The 18,668-nt window shown below is 48.8% G+C and overlaps 1 protein-coding gene across 1 annotated transcript; it reads left to right on the top strand.

Moving 5' to 3' along the window:
• The first annotated feature begins 815 nt into the window (after nt 1-815).
• LOC133116501 (sterol 26-hydroxylase, mitochondrial-like) lies at nt 816-18,580 on the top strand. Its single transcript, XM_061226128.1, has 9 exons — nt 816-1,154; nt 5,240-5,430; nt 5,822-6,021; nt 6,686-6,883; nt 7,758-7,921; nt 14,610-14,776; nt 16,094-16,175; nt 16,845-17,051; nt 17,252-18,580. The coding sequence occupies exons 1-9, from the start codon at nt 903-905 to the stop codon at nt 17,366-17,368; spliced, it is 1,578 nt and encodes a 525-aa protein (XP_061082112.1). The 5' UTR covers nt 816-902; the 3' UTR covers nt 17,369-18,580.
• Nucleotides 18,581-18,668: the final 88 nt, after the last annotated feature.

The raw sequence follows: 18,668 nt of genomic DNA, 5'->3' as shown, positions 1-18,668 counted from the left end.
TAAAAAAAAGAAAAAGAAAAATTTGGGGGAAAACAGATGTACAAATATAAAATAATTAAGATCTAAATTTTTTTAAAGAACTAAACGACAATTAACTGGTACAGAACACACCCCACACCGCTGTTCTGTTTATCTATTGTAAAAGAAGCCATGTTTATATATTTGGTTTGTGACCAATAAGCCTGTTTATATCAAATCTGTATATCGGTGGTACGCATATTTTTTAAAATATATATACTTTATTTTTTGTTCTGTTTTTTAAGACGTAAGATTTTATGCATGAGGAGAGGGCTGTGAGAAAAGACTGGACTCTTATTGGCTGCAGCTGGTTGCTCCAGCAACAGTAGTGTCCCTATCTCACTGTTTGGATGAGGGACTGCCCTGAATTAGTGACAATACCTTTGTGTTACCACTAGATGGCAAAGATTAGAAGCACGAATAAGGGGATCCACCAAAGCAGTCCACGGACGGTACTTGTCGTTGTTTATTAATAAAGACTCCCGATCCCTTCTCCGTCGCTGAGAGGATGGTGACAGTCAGTGAGCTTTATTCTGGAGACGAGAGAGAGTCTGAGACAGATGGCACTTTGCATAGTGTTAATAATAATGATAATAATGATAATAAAAGATATTTATTTCAACTGTTGTGTTTTTATTGCACTGTTATGGTGACATTAAGACTGTCACAGAGCACTTATCATTCATGGTTGAGGACAATATCAGGTAAATGAAATGCCCAGGAACACCCACCCACAATGCTGAGCATGTCTACTTGGCAAGGGGCGAGTATGAATTGAATTTCCAAACAAGGGTGTATCCATACTAATCTTTGGTCCACTACGCTGCTACAAGAGGTCGAAGGCTTGGAATTGAATTCATTTCCCCACTGCGACTTCATGGCAGATGAGAATGTACGCGGCTGGAATGTCTGCTGTCTCTGCATTGAAACCGGCCTTGCGCCCCGCGCGATTCTGCCGGTGGTACGGCCTTACTTTGCCGAGGTTTAAGTCTGGAGCCAGTGAATTGAACTTGCCAGCAGGCTCCTCCAATTCTGTGACATTAAGAACCATTGATGACTTGCCTGGGCCAAGTCTAGCCACTACTATCTACTGGCTTTTCGTAAAGGGCTACGCGGACAAGAATCACGCAATGCAGGTAAAATAAAATATATATTTGAAATATATGAGACATTACGGTGTCACAGAGAAAAAAAAACGTATCTGTTTATCACATGTAACATACAGAAAGATTGGTTCACTCTTTTACCGAAAAGTAAGAAACTAAGAAAGATTAGACAGCTTGAGACCACTCCCATATCCATTATAAGCGATATAAATATTTGTTAACTCATGTTAACGTTGCTTTTCAGAATATTTTGGAATGGAATGTTTTGTAAGAAATGTAGGCTATTACAATGCGTTTTTGAAAGTAAAATCTGGCGAAACTTGTAACTTAATATTTAATATTGTAGCCGATGTGCAAGCTAATGAAACTTTAGTTGCACTGCGTGTTTATCAGTTTTAATGTATTATCTTTTGCAACATGCGGCACATTTTCAGAAATGAAGGCTGCCTATTTAAAGTAATTAAAACGGCACGTGGAGACATCTTTAGGTCAATTTAATTTCACACTTCGCGTTAACGTAGACGTGCCTACGAAATTCGTAAGCTTTTAACAAAACAAAAACCTGTTTTGTTTCTCCAATTGAATGGTTATTAAAGGAATCTGTTTTATTTGCAAAGCACAATGTTGTCATAAAATGTATCTTCTCCAAGCCCTGACTTTAGATTCTGGGAAGTGTTTACATTCTCGAAAGTGAACCTACCGCCGTTTTCGTCCCAGCACTTTCAACGCAACCATTGCTGGAAGCGCCTTCCTATTTTCTTCTTCCTTTTTTATTTTTTATTTATTTACTAAAAAGTAAAAAAATGACCTGTAATGTATCATGACCATTGTGTCAATGCAAATTTATCAAGGTCTGAAAACCTCTATCATAATTGTTGGTGAATTGGCTGCGGGATAAAGTGAGCCAAGAGCTAAAATTTATTTTGAATTAAATAGTTTTTCTGAATATTCTATACAACTGGTAGGCTATTATTATTTTAATTTTTATTATTTTTAGTGTGTGTGGTGTTATTGGTGCCCTTGGAAACCTCACACTGGCAACCTCACTCTCTTAGGATTCCCTTCCGCTTTGTCACAAGGCTTGATCTATTATCTCCACTAACAATAATTGCCAAAGCTGCTTCTGCCAAAGATATCTCAAAATACTTAGGAATTAAGTGACCATAATTCTCACCAGGACAGGGTTAATTAACTTAAAAAGATACAGTGTTGTACACTGTCCTGTCCTGAACCAATAGTAATAACACAGAAGGGAAGAGAACATATTGCTGGGAACGTTTTTAATTTTTTTTTTTACCATCAAGAGTTCTCGCAAGTAGCACTCAAATTTCCGAGATAAAAACTGCTTTTCTGCTTTTTTTTGGGAGGAGGTCAACGTCAGCGTGTTCACTGAGACGGGGGAGGGATAAACAGAGTGGTGGTTTGTTCCTCCCACCGCCCAACCACCTGTCCTCTTGACCCCATCCCCTCTCCCTTCCTACAATCTATATCTGAGGACATTCCCCCCTTTCTCTCCTCTCTAATCAACACCTCCCTCTCTTCCGGCACCATGCCCTCTTCCCTGAAGAGGGCCAGAGTCACTCCCCTCCTCAAAAAACCTACTCTCGATCCCTCTGCCCTGAACAACTACCGGCCTGTCTCTCTTCTTCCCTTTCTCGCTAAAACCCTGGAACGGGCGGTCTGCTCCCAACTGTCCACTTATCTTCTCCACAACAATCTCCATGACCCCAACCAGTCTGGCTTCAAGAGTGGCCACTCCACTGAAACCGCCCTGCTCGCGGTCACTGAGGCACTCCACTCTGCTAAAGCAAAATCCCTCTCCTCTGTCCTCATCTTCCTCGACCTGTCGGCCGCCTTCGATACAGTCAACCATGAGATTCTGCTCTCATCGCTGTCTGGGATGGGTGTCACAGGTTCTGCACTCGCTTGGTTTTCCTCCTACCTCTCTGGTCGCTCCTACCAGGTGACTTGGAGGGGCGCACTCTCCGACCCTCAACCCCTACGAACTGGAGTCCCGCAGGGCTCGGTTCTTGGGCCTCTCCTCTTCTCGCTATACACCATGTCTCTTGGTTCTGTTATCTCTTCCCACGGCTTCTCTTATCACTCCTACGCTGATGACACCCAACTCTTCATTTCCTTCCCCCCTGACACCCAAATCACCACACAGATCTCTGCCTGCTTGGCTGATATCTCTGCATGGATGACTTCCCATCACCTGAAGCTCAACCTTGCCAAAACTGAGCTTCTCTACATCCCTGCTAAGTCCTCTCCGTCAATCGACCTCTCACTGACTGTGGAGGACTTTGTAGTTTCCTCCTCCCGTACGGCAAAGAATCTTGGGGTGACTCTTGATAACTGCCTCTCCCTGGCTCCACAAGTATCCTCCACTGCCAGAACCTGCAGGTTCTTTCTGTTTAATATACGCCGCATCCGTCATCTCCTGACGGAGAAAGCCACCCAGCTCCTAGTCCAGGCGCTCGTCATTTCCCGCCTGGATTACTGCAACTCCCTCCTAGCCGGTCTCCCAGCGTGCGCCATCAAGCCCCTCCAGCTGGTCCAGAATGCTGCAGCCCGCTTGATCACCAGTCAGCCCAGGTCGGCTCATGTCACCCCGCTTCTCATTGGCCTCCACTGGCTTCCTATTGCCGCACGCATCCGATTCAAGGCCCTAGTGTTGGCATTTCAGGCTGCTAAGGGGACTGCCCCACATTACATACAATCCCTGATCACTCCCTACTCCCCAGCTAGACCACTCCGGTCTGCCAGCTCTGGTCGCCTTACGATTCCCTCTCTACGGGCACCTGGCGGTCGAGCTGCACGTTCACGCCTGTTTTCCGTTCTGGTTCCTCAGTGGTGGAATGACTTGCCTACCACTGTCAGGACAGCAGAATCCCTCCCCCTATTTCGACGCAGACTCAAAACACACCTCTTCAAACTCTACCTTAGTCCCCCCTCCTGATTTACCCCGCCCCCCCCTTCTGATACCCCTATCCCTGTCTAACCCCCCCCCCCCCCCCCCCAAAAAAAAAAAAAAAAAAAAAAAAAAAAAAAAAAAATATATTGCACTTATATGACGACTATATGTTTAGAACAGCAGTCCAGGTGTATTTTTCTAGTTCTGGATGTGATGCTTTGACTTGTGGTAGAACCTATGCACTTGTAAGTCGCTTTGGATTAAAAGCGTCTGCCAAATGAATAAAATGTAAATGTAAATGTTGCTACCTATTGTAACTTTAATGCCTCTAAAACATTCACCTGGACTGTTTAGTTTAGTTTAGTTTAGTTTAGTGACTTAGTCTGGACTACCCCAAACTTCAGGTGGTTTTAGCAGTAAAATGCTTTGTAAATTAGTCTGACCAAAAAATTGGGATCACTAAAGTTATTTTTAAGAGTTACTCCTAAATCAGTGAGTTAAGAAATGTTTTCTGAATATGGCCCCAGTTTTTCTTGTATTCTGCCCTGATCATTCATTAGGTATGCATGGGCCAGGGGACAAAGACTTGTTCCTCTGCCTCTTTCAACTACAAAACATAAATACGTTAAATAAAACCTGGGCCTGAGTTTGCATCTGCAAGGCATCTCGACCTGGCTTCTGCGTTTAATCTATGGGGCTCTTAAATGTTAAAATTCTTTATCATTTTTTCTTGCGGAGGAGAAAACTTCAGTTAAAACTCGCTCCTCTTACCCCTGTAGGTCAGACAGTCTTCATGGTAAGAAGACATTTTAGGACCACGCTTCCAGTAGTAGCTATTACTTGTGTAGAAAGAGCTGCGGAAACAGCCATAGATTCACTTTGCAGTCACAGAATGTCTGTCCGTCCAGAATGTAAACCAATCAGGGGTTCTTTGCAGTAAGAAGAAATTGTACGACAATGTAATTTTCAGTGTCCCAGTGGTGCATTTGAATCTTGGCGAGGCACTTCAAGGTGACAGCTCCTGGACTATTATCAGGCCTATAACAACGGCTGTAAGCCTTGGATATGCTACAGCCACTTTTGTGGCGTTGGCCTATGGTTAATAAAATGGTAAAAAGAAATAAGGCAGCATGTGGAAAGCATTGTTTGATTGAGCTGTCGACGTATGTAGCGCCTCATCTAAATCGTACTGCATCCCCAGGTTGAACACCGGCGACTGTATGGTCCGATCTGGCGCTCACGATTTGGCCCTTTTGACATGGTGAATGTTGCGACTTCAGAACTTATTGCTCAGGTGACCCAGCAAGAGGGACGCTACCCAGTCCGGACGTTATTACCACACTGGAAGGAGTACAGGGACCTGAGGGGCCAGGACTACGGCCTTCATGTCCAGTAAGTGGTGAACAAAATGTCTCTGGTGTTCCTGCCTGCTTCCTATCCTAATTATCGAATGATGCCAATCATATGATCTGATTTCTCAGCAAATGTATTGTTCGAAATAAAGTCACTACTGGCAACTTGTAAACGTGGTTTAGACGGCTGTGCCTGTGAACTGATGCTACTGTATTCGGCTAATGGGCTAACTGATCTAGGGCACCCGGAGAAACGAAAACCTATCCTCTGGCCTTCCAGGTAACTGTCCACCCGTTATCCAATGCAGCTCATTAACGCAGGCGAATGCAGGTTGTGTGCTTAAAGCTTTAACGCGGCGTTCTCGTCCTCGTCGTGTCTGAGTCTGCACACAGTTGTCCGACGTTACTCCCCCCTTCCCGCCCGCCCCCAGCACAGGTCCAGACTGGTACCGTATCCGCAGCGCCCTGAACCCTAGGATGCTGAAGCTGCAGGAGGTGTCCGAGTACGCCCCTGTGGTCCACCACGTGGTGACTGACCTGCTGCGGCGCGTGGAGAGGCTGCGTCTGCGCAGCCCGGACCAGGCCACTGTCTGCGACTTCACCGCTGAGCTCTACAAGTTCGGCTTCGAAGGTCGGTTGCCCTGGGGTTGGCCTCGGCCAGGCCAGGACCGGACGGCCAATGCCCAGTTTCTCTCTCCCTCTCTTTATTTGGACATAAATGCTGAGTAAAGGTTTTCAGTGTAAAAAACAAACAAAAAAAAAAAAATCCTGCATAGATGAACAAACTTCACATAAGCGAACATTGATGACATGGGATATATAGCGCATGTTCTTGCTTGCTTCCACCATGATTAGCCTTAGACTGTAATGGCACTTATGTATAGATTGTATAGATTGTTGTTGTATATTGTTGTTTTTTTTTGTTGGCTGTTGTATTGTTGTATTCAGGGTATTCTAGCTGCCAACTGTGGTATGCTAGTTTGGCAGTTGACTGTACTCTTCGAGGGTTCTGATTATCTGTATGTTTACACTAGGACTTGGAACTGTACTGTCCTCTCAGGTCCTCTTAGCACTCATACTTGTGTTTGATCTGCACTTCATTGTACGTCGCTCTGGATAAGAGCGTCTGCTAAATGCCATGTCATGTAATGTTATGTAAAATGCTTCACACACTGCCCGCTGCAGGTCTTGGTGGCCGTCACATTAGCGCTAGTTTGCTGTGCCGCGGTGGTTGAAGTCCCCCGTCAGCCTGAACTCCTCTGTCGCCGGAGGGCCTGTGCTCTCTTCTCTCTCAGGGGTCTCCTCCATCTTGTTTGAGACCCGGCTGGGCTGCCTGGAGGACGACGTCCCCCCTGACACGCAGCGCTTCATCGCCGCAGTGAATGACTTGTTCACAGTGTCCGACATCGTCCTCTTATTACCCCGCTGGACCCGCCGTGTCCTGCCTTTCTGGGATCGTTTTGTCCGTGCCTGGGACGACCTCACCGGCGTGGGTAGGGCTCCCTTTTCGGGTGGGAGGGGGCCAGGCAGTGACGTCACAACGGTCCTTTAAGTTTCAGATCAAACAATTTGATTCAGTTTGTGGGTTGAAAAATTAAAATTTCGGATGATTTTTAACTAAGCAGCTGAATTTTAGTGCATTTTCTGAATTCACTGAATTGAAATTATGTAATTGCCCCCCAAACGTGTTGTTGGCTTTATATCTGTAAGACAAAGCGAGGTCAAAGTGACGTGTGTAATCCTGGAGCAACAAAAAGTGGGAACTCAGCAGACAAAACAGAGCATGCTCAGATTTTCTTGGGCTCATGCCATGAAAAACATCCATCCATCCATCCATTATCTTAACCCGCTTATCCTGAACAGGGTCGCAGGGGGGCTGGAGCCTATCCCAGCATACATTGGGCGAAAGGCAGGAATACACCCTGGACAGGTCGCCAGTCCATCACAGGGCACACACACCATTCGAACCCAGGACCTCCTTGCTGTGAGGCGGCAGTGCTACCCACTGCACCATCCGTGCCGCCCATGAAAAACATGCCATCAGTAAATTATTTACAGTTGGGTCTTTACTGAAATGGAGATAATTTTGTGTGTGTGAGGTTGAGGAAAGCCACATAAAATAACACGAAAAGAAAGTGTATGGGGAAATCCAAAGGTTTTAACAGTAATCCCTGGGTAGCAGGTGCATAATACTTGTACTATTGTGTGACCACAACCGGTTTTTAATCGCATTAACTGTGTGTATGGTCTGGTGTGTGCTTGTGGTTTTGTTTGCATGCATCTATTTGCCTTTATCCTTGTGTGTGTTTGTGTGCATGCTTGTGTGCCTGTCTGCCTGTGCAAGCTTATGTTTGTTTGTTTGTGCAGCTCAGCGTCTGGTTGACAAAAGAGTTGAAGAAATCACAGGGAAGTTGAAGCAGGGGGAGCAGGTAAAGGGCATGTACCTGACATACCTGCTGTCCAGTAACAAGCTGTCTCTGGAAGAGTTGTACACAAGCATCACAGAGCTACTGCTTGGAGGAGTGGACACGGTGAGCTACACCTACTTAGCTAATGTTAGCCCTCCTGGTTATTCTGGGTGCATAACTGGAATGACCTCGCTAACATTAGCCTTTCTGGTTATTCTGGGTGTATTACTGGAACAACCTTGCTAATGTTATCTTTTTGGCAGCCCTGCAATCCAGAGCAATTCACCATCTCACCAGTCTCACTGTTTTAGAGTTTGAATGGTTTCCAGGACTGGAAGCCTGGGCCTTTAGCTTGACACGATTAGATTAGATTAGATTAGATGGTGCCTATTTTGGTGGAAAGTTTCCTTTGGCCTCACCAGGACAACATATGTTCAAGGTGTTAATAATATATAATTAATGAACACATTTGTAAAATCCATTACAACGATGTGCAACACCCCACATTTTATCACAACCTCGAGAAAAGCAGATCAGTGGTGTAACCAGTGGAAGAAAACAAGAGATGATGGTGGGGTTAAAGTTCAAAGGCACAAAGGCTGTGAGGTTGAACTGAATTCAGATGGGTTATGTTATTTCGGTCAACTGGCTGGTGTGAGAATTTTATGACATGACACGTACACTACAACTAAAGTGGGTTCCAGAATTATTTCCAAAAGTGAAGAAGCAAGACTGTATTTAGTAAACAACACAGATAAAAATATACTATTGTGGCGCCCCGTGGGGAGAGAGAGGCAGAGAGAGCAAGAGTAGTTCATCAAACTGGTATTTTAATGAGGTTCTGGTGTGCCTTCAGGGCACTTTTACAACGTCCCAAAAATAAAACTTTCTTTCTCAGAAAAACGGGAAAAAAAAACACCGGCCAAAAAATTAGGTCTCCCGGTCCGTCGGTGGTTCTGGGTGGTCCGTACCGGCCGCGCCTTTCGGTAGGGCCTCCGAAGACCCGCTTCCACCGTGGTGTCGTCACTTGCTTCCAAATGGCTGTTTCCCACTCACTGGGCTTCGCCTCCGTCTCCCTCCGTACTCAGCCCCGCTCTGTGGTTGCGCCTCGTCTTTTGTAAGGCTCCTCTCTCTCTCGGAGTCGGTACGGCTGCGCCTGTCCAATGAGAAGGGTTAATCGTTTCTTCCTCACATTCCCCACGCGTCTTTCCCCGTGTCGCTGGCCATGGTTCTGACTCTCCTCGCCGGCTCTCTCTCCGGTGCGGTTCTGTTAGATACGACCTGGGGAAATACACATGGTTAATAATTTTTCCTAGCACTTGGCGCCGGCGCACGGGCCGTTCCACTCCAGTGGTGTACCGATTTCCGATCGGGCCACCACATTTCCTCCCCCTCAGCTCCATGCCCTCGGCGGGAGCGTCACCAAAGAGGCCCTCGTTCATCCGGGACAGGGCATCCGCGTTCCCTTGGAGTCTCCCGGCTCGGTGTTCCACCGTGAATTTAAAACTTTGTAGTTCTAAAAACCATCGGGTCACCCGGGCGTTAGTGTCCTTACACCGATACATCCATTGCAATGGGGCATGGTCGGTTATAAGGATAAATTCCCTTCCTACCAGATAGTATTTGAGCTTTCCGACTGCCCACCTTATGGCCAGGCACTCCTTCTCCACCGTGCTATAATTCCTTTCATGCTTCAGCAATTTCCTGCTGATATAGGTGATCGGGTGCTCCGTGGCGTCCTGGATTTGGGATAGGACAGCACCAAGTCCGGTTTCGGAGGCGTCGGTCTGCAAAACAAACTTTTGTGAGAAGTTAGGGGTGGTCAGTACTGGTTCATTCCCCAGGGCGGCTCTCAGGTCTAGGAAGGCGTGGTCGGCGGCTTCGGTCCATATTACCGTGTGCCGGTGGTCCTTCTTGGTCAGCTCGTGCAAGGGGGCCGCTCTGGTGGCAAAGTCAGGTATAAACTGCCTATAGTACCCCACTAGGCCCAGGAATGTGCGCACTTGCCTTTTGGTGGTGGGTCGTGGCCAGTTGGTGATCCCATCCACCTTTTGGCTCTGGGGTCGGACGCACCCTCATCCCACGGTGTGGCCCAGGTAGTCGGCCTCCTCCAGGCCCAGGCGACACTTAGCCGGGTTAGCTGTCAGGCCGGCTTCCCGGAGCGCCCCGAGCACCGCCTCCAGCCTCCTGAGGTGGCTTTCCCAATCAGCGCTGTGAATGACGATATCGTCGAGGTAGGCAGCAGCATACTCCCTGTGGGGCCTCAGCAGGTTGTCCATGAGCCTCTGGAAGGTGGCGGGGGCTCCATGCACTCCGAAGGGTAAGACGCGGTACTGGAACAGGCCATCCGGGGTGGCGAAAGCCGTCTTCTCCCTCGCCTGTGGGGTCAGCGGTACCTGCCAGTACCCCCGGGTGAGGTCCAGGGTGCTGAGGTAGCGAGCGGGTCCCAGCCGCTCGATCAGCTCGTCCACCCGGGGCATGGGGTAGGCGTCGTACCGGGAGATTTCGTTCAACCTCCGGAAGTCGTTGCAGAACCTCCAACTGCCGTCCGGTTTTGGGACCAACACTATCCGGCTGGACCAGGCGCTTTGGGATTCTTCTATGACCCCCAGGTCCAGCATCCTCGCCACCTCCTCCCGGATGGTCTGCCTTCTCGCCTCCGGGATCCGGTAGGGCCGCAGTCGAACCCTCCTTCCTGGCTCCGTGACGATGTCGTGGTGGACCTTTGTAGTCCGGCCCGGGAGGTGGGAGAGCACATCCCGGTGTAGACTCACCAGCTCGCGGAGGTCTTGTCGTTGCCGGTCGGTCAGCAGGTCTCCAGTGGCCACTTCTGGGGTTCCGGTGGCGCCGCCTGTGGTTAAGCAGAGGGGAGCAGGGTCGTGCACGGGTTCGTGCCACCTCTTTAGCAGGTTAATATGGTACTTTTGGAGCTGGTGTCTCCGGCCCACCTGTCTTACCATGTAGTTCACTGGCCCCACCTTGGCTACTACTTCGTAGGGCCCATGCCATTTGGCCAGAAATTTGCACTCATTGGTGGGGATCAGCACCATGACCTTATCCCCCGGTTGAAATTCCCTCACCTGGGCTGTTCGGTTGTACAGTCGAGCCTGCTCCTTCTGGGCCTGTTGCATGTGCTCCCGGACCATGGGCCAGATTCTTGCCATCCGCTGGTCCATAGCCTCCACATGTTCCAGGAGGGTGCGTTGTCGGGACGGCTGCTGCTCCCAGGCCTCCTTCGCGAGGTCCAGTAGCCCTCGGGGACGTCTCCCATACAGCAACTCGAAGGGCGCGTACCCCGTGGATGCCTGTGGGACCTCACGTATCGAAAATAATAGGTACGGTAATAAATGATCCCAGTCCTTACCGTCCGTTGTGATCATTTTCCTCAGCATTGACTTGAGGGTTTTGTTAAACCGCTCTACCAGCCCGTCGGTCTGGGGGTGGTAGACGGACGTCCTCACTTGCCGGACCCGGAGCAGGCGGCACATCTCCCTCATCACGCCCGACATGAAACATGTCCCCTGGTCTGTCAGGACCTCTTCCGCGATCCCCACCCGGCTGAAGAGGAGGAACAGCTCCCTCGCGATGCTCTTCCCCGTCGCAGCCCGTAAGGGTACGGCCTCCGGGTAACGGGTGGCGTAATCAACGATTACCAGGATGTAACGGTGACCCCGGCTGGACTTGGGCAGGGGTCCCACTATGTCCATAGCAATTCGGCGGAAGGGCACATCTATAATGGGGAGAGGGATTAGTGGATTGCGATACGTCACCCGGGGGCTGTGAAGTTGACACTCCGCGCACTGTCGGCAGTAGTCCTCCACTGCCCGTTTGATGCCAGGCCAGTAAAAGCGAGATAGGATTCGCTCATACGTCTTCTCCCTTCCCAGGTGGGCCCCCAACAGGTGGGTGTGGGCGAGGTAGAGCACCTTGGAGGTGTGGCTCTGGGGTACCAGAAGTTGGTCCAGCTCTCCCGGGTCACTGTTGCAGGTTCGATACAGCAAGTTATTCTGGATTTTAAAATACGGGTAGGCCGGTCTACTCACCCCGCCTTGTGGGACGCCCTCAATGTACGCAGCGGCTCTCCAGGCCTGGGCGAGGAGGGGATCTTGCAGCTGGGCGGAGCCGAAGTCCGTTGGGGCCCTCTCTAGTTCGGGTTGAAACTCCGAAAACCCCCCCGCGCTACCCCCTTCCGCCTCCAGGGGTGGTGGTGGGTCCGGTCGCTCCGGGGCTGTATCCGTGCTCTCTGTAGGGGGTTGCGTGGTCGGTCCTCTCCCCCCTTGGGGCGGGATCTCCTCCTCCTCACTATCCCCGGCAGGGGCCACCCAAACCGGGTGTGGTTCCCGGCGGCCCTTCCGGCGGGGTCGGGGTGTGTGCCTTGGCCTCTCCGGGGTCGCCCTCTCATTCCAGTAGCTGAGAAAGAGGGGGCAGTCTCTTCCTAGCAGCACCTCCACTGGGAGGCTCTCGACTACCCCCACCCTTCCCGTGAATTGGCCTCTAGGGGTGATGATGGTCACCTCGGCGGTGGGGTAGCTTCGTACGTCGCCGTGGATGCAGGTGACGGCGATGTCCTCTCCCCTTCTCCCCCCTGCTAGGGTTGGTCTCACCAGGGTAATAGCACTCCCCGAGTCCAGCAAGGCCTCCGCGTCTTGACCCCCGATCCGGACGGGTAGCCTAGGGGCGGCAGTGCCCTTGTGGGCCCAGCACGTGGTGAGGTAGTGGCAGGGTCGGCCCGTCTCAGGTGCAGTGGCCATGGACTCCTCCCTCCCTGGGCAATCCCGGCTCAGGTGGCCCTCCCGGCCACAGGCGAAGCACCGTCTGGTCTCCCTCCGTCGGAGTCCCTCGTCCCTGTCGTCCGCTCTCCACCGGCCTGGTTTGTGGCTCCGGTCGGACCGCGCTTGGGGTTCTTCGTGGGCTTTCCGTTTTGGTTCCCCTGACCATCTCTTGGGCCACCTGGTGGTTCTCCAGGAGGTTGACCAGGGCATCAATGGAGCGGGGCCCCTGCTGGGCCACATATTTCTTGACGTCCGGGGCCAGGGCTCGGACACAGCGGTCCAACACCACCCGGTCGAGCAGGGGCGGCCCGTCGCCCTCGACTAGCCAACTTTTGGTTAGCCTCCCCAGGCTCATCACCTGTCCTCGCGCCGGGAGGGCGGGGTCATAGGCCCATTGGTGGAACCGCTGTGCCCTGGCTGGGAGGCTGTAGCCATACTGGGCTAAGATGGTAGCTTTTAGGGTGGGGTAGTCGTGGGCTTCGGCCGGAGGCAGTCCCCGGTAAGCCTTCTGGGCCTCCCCGCTGAGGAATGGGGCCAGGAGGGAGCCCCAGGCGCCTTGAGGCCACTTCTCCAGGTAAGCCGCCCGTTCGAAGGTCTCGAGGTAGGCCTCAATTTCATCATCCGGGGTCTGCTTCAGCAGTACGTCTTTGGGTGTCCGGTGGCTTGTCGCCGGGCTGGACTTTTGGCACAGTTCCGCCACGGCTTTCTGCAGGGCGCCTTGTGATCGTAGTAGAGCGTTGATGGCGTCCTCCATTTTTTTTTATTTATTTTTTTTTTTTTATTGCTCTCTCTCTCTATAGCTGGGGTCTCTATGCCCGCATTCTCCACCATATGTGGCGCCCCGTGGGGAGAGAGAGGCAGAGAGAGCAAGAGTAGTTCATCAAACTGGTATTTTAATGAGGTTCTGGTGTGCCTTCAGCGCACTTTTACAACGTCCCAAAAATAAAACTTTCTTTCTCAGAAAAACGGGAAAAAAAAACACCGGCCAAAAAATTATGTCTCCCGGTCCGTCGGTGGTTCTGGGTGGTCCATACCGGCCGCGCCTTTCGGTAGGGCCTCCGAAGACCCGCTTCCACCGTGGTGTCGTCACTTGCTTCCAAATGGCTGTTTCCCACTCACTGGGCTTCGCCTCCGTCTCCCTCCGTACTCCCTCCCCCCGCTCTGTGGTTGCGCCTCGTCTTTTGTAAGGCTCCTCTCTCTCTCGGAGTCGGTACGGCTGCGCCTGTCCAATGAGAAGGGTTAATTGTTTCTTCCTAACATTCCCCACGCGTCTTTCCCCGTGTCGCTGGCCATGGTTCTGACTCTCCTCGCCGGCTCTCTCTCCGGTGCGGCTCTGTTAGATACGACCTGGGGAAATACACGTGGTTAATAATTTTTCCTAGCACTTGGCGCCGGCGCACGGGCCGTTCCACTCCAGTGGTGTACCGATTTCCGATCGGGCCACCACACTATATACTTTTATTTAAATAAATTTACTCTCATGTTTCAATGTTTTTTTATTAGGCTAAGTATTGTATTTTTTTCTGAGAACCAAAATTATTGGCACCCCTGGTTTGATACTTTGTGCAAACGCCCCTTGGCAATGCTGACAGCCATCAGTATTTTCCTATAATTTGTGATAAGATAGCAAGTTTAGAGAGATCTTTTAACCTTCCTGCATGCAAAACTTGCAGAATTTCTGATATCCCTGGGGACCCCCCTCTTCGATTAAGACCACAGGCCTCATCTTTAATAACAGAACCTGTGTGTAAAGCTGGGTGTGGTGTTTTATGAATGTACATCTACAGCTGGTCTGAAATGTCAGTCTCTGATAAGAGAAACCTTTTCTGCAATATTCCATGTTTGTTTGTCCTTTCCTTTCAAATCTGCTTTGCTAACATGAAATATGGGCATATGTAGGAATAACTGCATATATTAAAAACACATATATATACTGCTCTGATAACTCCTCATTATATATTCAGCAGTACGTTGCAGTAAATTCTATTTCCGTAAGGGAAATGAAAGCTCTCTGGATGAACTCATGGCTCTTTCTTCAGACATCCAACACCCTGTCCTGGACTCTGTACCACTTGGCCCAGGACGAGGCCATTCAGAAGCGGCTCCACCAGGAGGTCACTTCTGTCTGCCCGGGGGAGCAGCTGCCCACCACGGAGCACCTGAGCAGGATGCCTCTCCTGAAGGCTGTCATCAAGGAGATACTCAGGTTTGTCCAGTTATGAAGGAGTGGCATTCCACATACTGGGTGTATTTATGACTGCTGTTGTTGAGATACAGTGTGCTCCTAATGTGAGACACTGCCTTTGTCCCAAACCATGTCGAAATTACAGCACTTTACATACATTTCAGGGCACCATAATATTTTGGACATATTAATGTTGTGTAAATGAAGTATACACACTTCATTTAAATTTTTTATTTTTCGTATATCTTTTGCATGCAATGACTGCTTGGTGTCTGTGACCCAAAGACATATCTTTTGCATGCAATGACTGCTCGGAGTCTGTGACCCAAAGACATATCTTTTGCATGCAATGACTGCTTGGTGTCTGTGACCCAAAGACATATCTTTTGCATGCAATGACTGCTTGGTGTCTGTGACCCAAAGACATATCTTTTGCATGCAATGACTGCTCGGAGTCATCACCAGGTACTACGTCTCTCCTCTGGTGATGCTCAGCAGCCATCTTCAGCTACTGCCTGTTTTGGTGGCTAGTTTGCTGAAGTTTTCTTGTCAGCCAGTGAAACGCATGTTCAGTTGGATTCAAATCAGGCAAATTTTGGGATTTGAAAAAACTATTTTGTTCCTTTAGCTGTATGTTTGGGATAGTCTTGCTGGAGGAGGAAAAGCTTGTCTGTTGAATGTTATCTTGCATCTTACTCAACCCTCCTGATAACTTAATAAAAAGATAAATACAATATCGCTATGTGGGACATGTTAATTACTGACCAGCGGAACATAATGAATGGTTTTGGGAGAATTCTAATTGCATGCCAACAGTGTCTTCTTTCACCATGTTCTGTCTTGCCCAGAAATTACATTTCTCCCTGGAGACTACATTAGTAGGTGTGTTCTAGCATAATTTGAGCCAAGCTGTCGGATTACTGAAGGTTGTCCTCATATGGAACGGTTAGGAATGCAGTCTTTCCTCTGTGTGTTCAGCTTGTTTTATATAAATAAAAATCACCTGCCTGGAATTACTAAAGTGATTTCCAGTTCAGAAAGAACCAGTTCTTCTGGTTTTTTTTTTATTTAAGTGCTGAAATAATCCCTTTTTCTCCACACCCCTTGGTTCCAAGGCCTGGATTGACTGCTGATTGCAGCGTGAGCGCAGAAACCTGCAGACACTGCAGCACGCTCAGCCTGGGGTTTGAGGTCCCTGCTGTGAGCCAGATGAATCTGCAGCAGGGATAAGCCTCCAGCAGCTCTGCCTATTTATTTGTGTGGTCTTTCTCTGTGTCTATGGACCCTACATGGTGTATCTGTGTCTCTTAGCTCTCAAGGTTTTCTGTGTCTCTTCAGATTGTACCCCGTTGTTCCTGGGAATGCCCGTTACTTTGTGGATAATGAGGTCATCATAGGCAACTACTGGTTCCCAAAGAAGGTATGTTTGTTTTGACAAATGCCATTTATTTTTCATAAAATTGTATTTTCTGTTTAATTTCACTCTTTCTTGGATTTTGGGCTTGAGCCCCTGCCATTTAGCCCTCGCTAAATTGCTTTTTTTGGCTGGTGTTAATAGTATTTTATTTTTTCTTTATTTGTTATTGAGATTCTATCAAATATAAAGAGGGAAAGGTTTAGTATCTATGAAAAAAAGCCCTTCATTTTCATTTCATGTCCCCCGTTCTCTAACCCCCCGTTCCAAATGATTTTGTCCCTATCAATCAATCAATCAATCAATCAATCAATGTTGCGTTTTCCGACATTCCGAAAAGCAACGCATCCCCAGTGCCAGTTCGGTTATGGTGAATGATATCACTGAGATAGGCATTGTTTTAATTATGAAACCACATCTTTTAATTATGAGCCCACCCCATGTCCCTGGGGGGTGGTGTGGGGTGGGGTGGGCGGGCTTTCTTATTTTATGTGTGGGGGGGTTGTTTGCGTTTGGGGGTTTCATTTTTTATTTATTTTTGCCTGTTTTACAATTTATTATGTTGAATTGTATGTCTCCTGAGATGGTGAAGAACACAAATCGTATGTCCTTCTTAGTTGTGAAAATGAAGGGGAATGAAGCGCCTCTCTCTCTCTCCCCCGTCCCCCCCTGCAGACCATGTTCCACCTGTGCCACTATGCTACCAGCCACGACGACGCCCAGTTCCCGGAACCCGAGCGCTTTCTCCCAGACCGCTGGCTGCGGGGGAGCCCCGCCCGGTCCCAGCATCACCCCTTCAGCTCCATCCCTTTTGGGGTGGGGGTCCGGGCCTGTGTGGGCAAGAGGGTGGCCGAGCTGGAAATGCATTTGGCCCTGACCCGAGTGAGTGTGAGGGGCATTGTAATTGAATATCATTGGGGCATTATGTTTTCAGAATTGTACAATGGGTTGGATACCCTTGATCTGAATGCCTTCTTGGATGTGGCCTCCAAGTAGAATGCATGATCAATATTGTGAATTGTCCACATGCTTAACCCCCTGTTCCCACTCTGTGTGACCCCCCCCCCCCCCCCCCCCCCCAGCTGATACGGCAGTACCAGTTCCTGCCTGAGGACAATGCTGTTCCCATAGAACCCAAGACTCGAACCCTGATGATCCCCTCCAAGCCAGTCAACCTCCGCTGTCTCCCACGTGCCTGAGGGCTCAGTGCCTCTGAAATTTTAGCTTTTTGGATCTCTCTGGAGTCTCAAACAAAAAGTTAACTTTTATATGGATCATTCCATGAAAAAAGGGGTACCTGTTCACTTTTGAAAAGTTACATTATTATCATCTTTTTGGCCAGTTCTGCTAGTCTTTGGAAAAAAGATCACTTGAAGTGATAGGAAAGTGTCAGCTGCCAACTGTCTAAACCTTCTCTTTTATTCGTAATTTTCTTCAACATGTTATGCACATATGCATTAATATTTGAATGCAGTCTCTGTGCTGATTTCATTTTTAGATTCTTAATGTTTTATTCATGTTTATCTTTTTTGTAATTCTTTAGGACAATTATGCAAGGTTAACTGATTTATAACTGACACATCATGTATTTATAGAAAAACTGAAAAAGAGGATGCTTCCCAGCTTAGAATGGCTCATTATAGCCCTTTCCCACTGTAGAGCTGAACCAGGCTGGCTCATTATAGCCCTTTCCCACTGTAGAGCTGAACCAGGCTGGCTCATTATAGCCCTTTCCCACTGTAGAGCTGAACCAGGCTGGCTCATTATACCCCTTTCCCAATGTAGAGCTGAACCAGGCTGGCTCATTATACCCCTTTCCCAATGTAGAGCTGAACCAGGCTGGCTCATTATAGCCCTTTCCCACTGTAGAGCTGAACCAGGCTGGCTCATTATACCCCTTTCCCACTGTAGAGCTGAACCAGGCTGGCTCATTATACCCCTTTCCCACTGTAGAGCTGAACCAGGCTGGCTCATTATACCCCTTTCCCGCTGTAGAGCTGAACCAGGCTGGCTCATTATACCCCTTTCCCGCTGTAGAGCTGAACCAGGCTGGCGCATTATACCCCTTTCCCACTGTAGAGCTGAACCAGGCTTACCCACTCTCGAGCTGTGATCTAGAACGAGCCGAAACTGGATGACTTGCTACAACATAAACTATTGCTATTGCACTATTGCGTGATGCTAAACTGGTGAGGACAAGGGAGGCTTGAGTGAGGACGGGGATGACTTCAGCTGCCAGCCAAAGGAGCACACTGCAAAAAAAGTATGTTTTACCAAGTGTTTACTCTTGTAATTAGACTTCAAATTTTTATTATTATCAAGTTGAAAATATTGGCTTGTTTTGCTTGATAAAATAAATAGTCAATTTGGCAAACCTTGAGATGAGTCAAACTGCCTCACCTCTTTGGCAATCTCTTTGTCCTGTTTTTTCCTGCAAAAAAGTAAATAATATTTTTAAGTTTTAATATAAACACTAAGACTCTTAGTCTGTTCCAATTT

This window comes from Conger conger, chromosome 17, assembly GCF_963514075.1.
Source record: "Conger conger chromosome 17, fConCon1.1, whole genome shotgun sequence".
Taxonomy (NCBI): Eukaryota; Metazoa; Chordata; class Actinopteri; order Anguilliformes; family Congridae; genus Conger; species Conger conger.
The sequence above is the reverse complement of the archived record's forward strand: the minus strand, read 5'-3'. Positions and strand labels throughout refer to the sequence as shown.

Coding starts and splice junctions, on each gene's coding strand:
- LOC133116501 (XM_061226128.1), top strand. CDS start 903: ATGAGAATGTACGCGGCTGGAATGTCTGCTGTCTCTGCATTGAAACCG. Junction 14,777..16,093: donor GTCATCAAGGAGATACTCAG/GTTTGTCCAGTT, acceptor GTGTCTCTTCAG/ATTGTACCCCGTTGTTCCTG. Junction 16,176..16,844: donor ACTACTGGTTCCCAAAGAAG/GTATGTTTGTTT, acceptor CCCCCCCTGCAG/ACCATGTTCCACCTGTGCCA.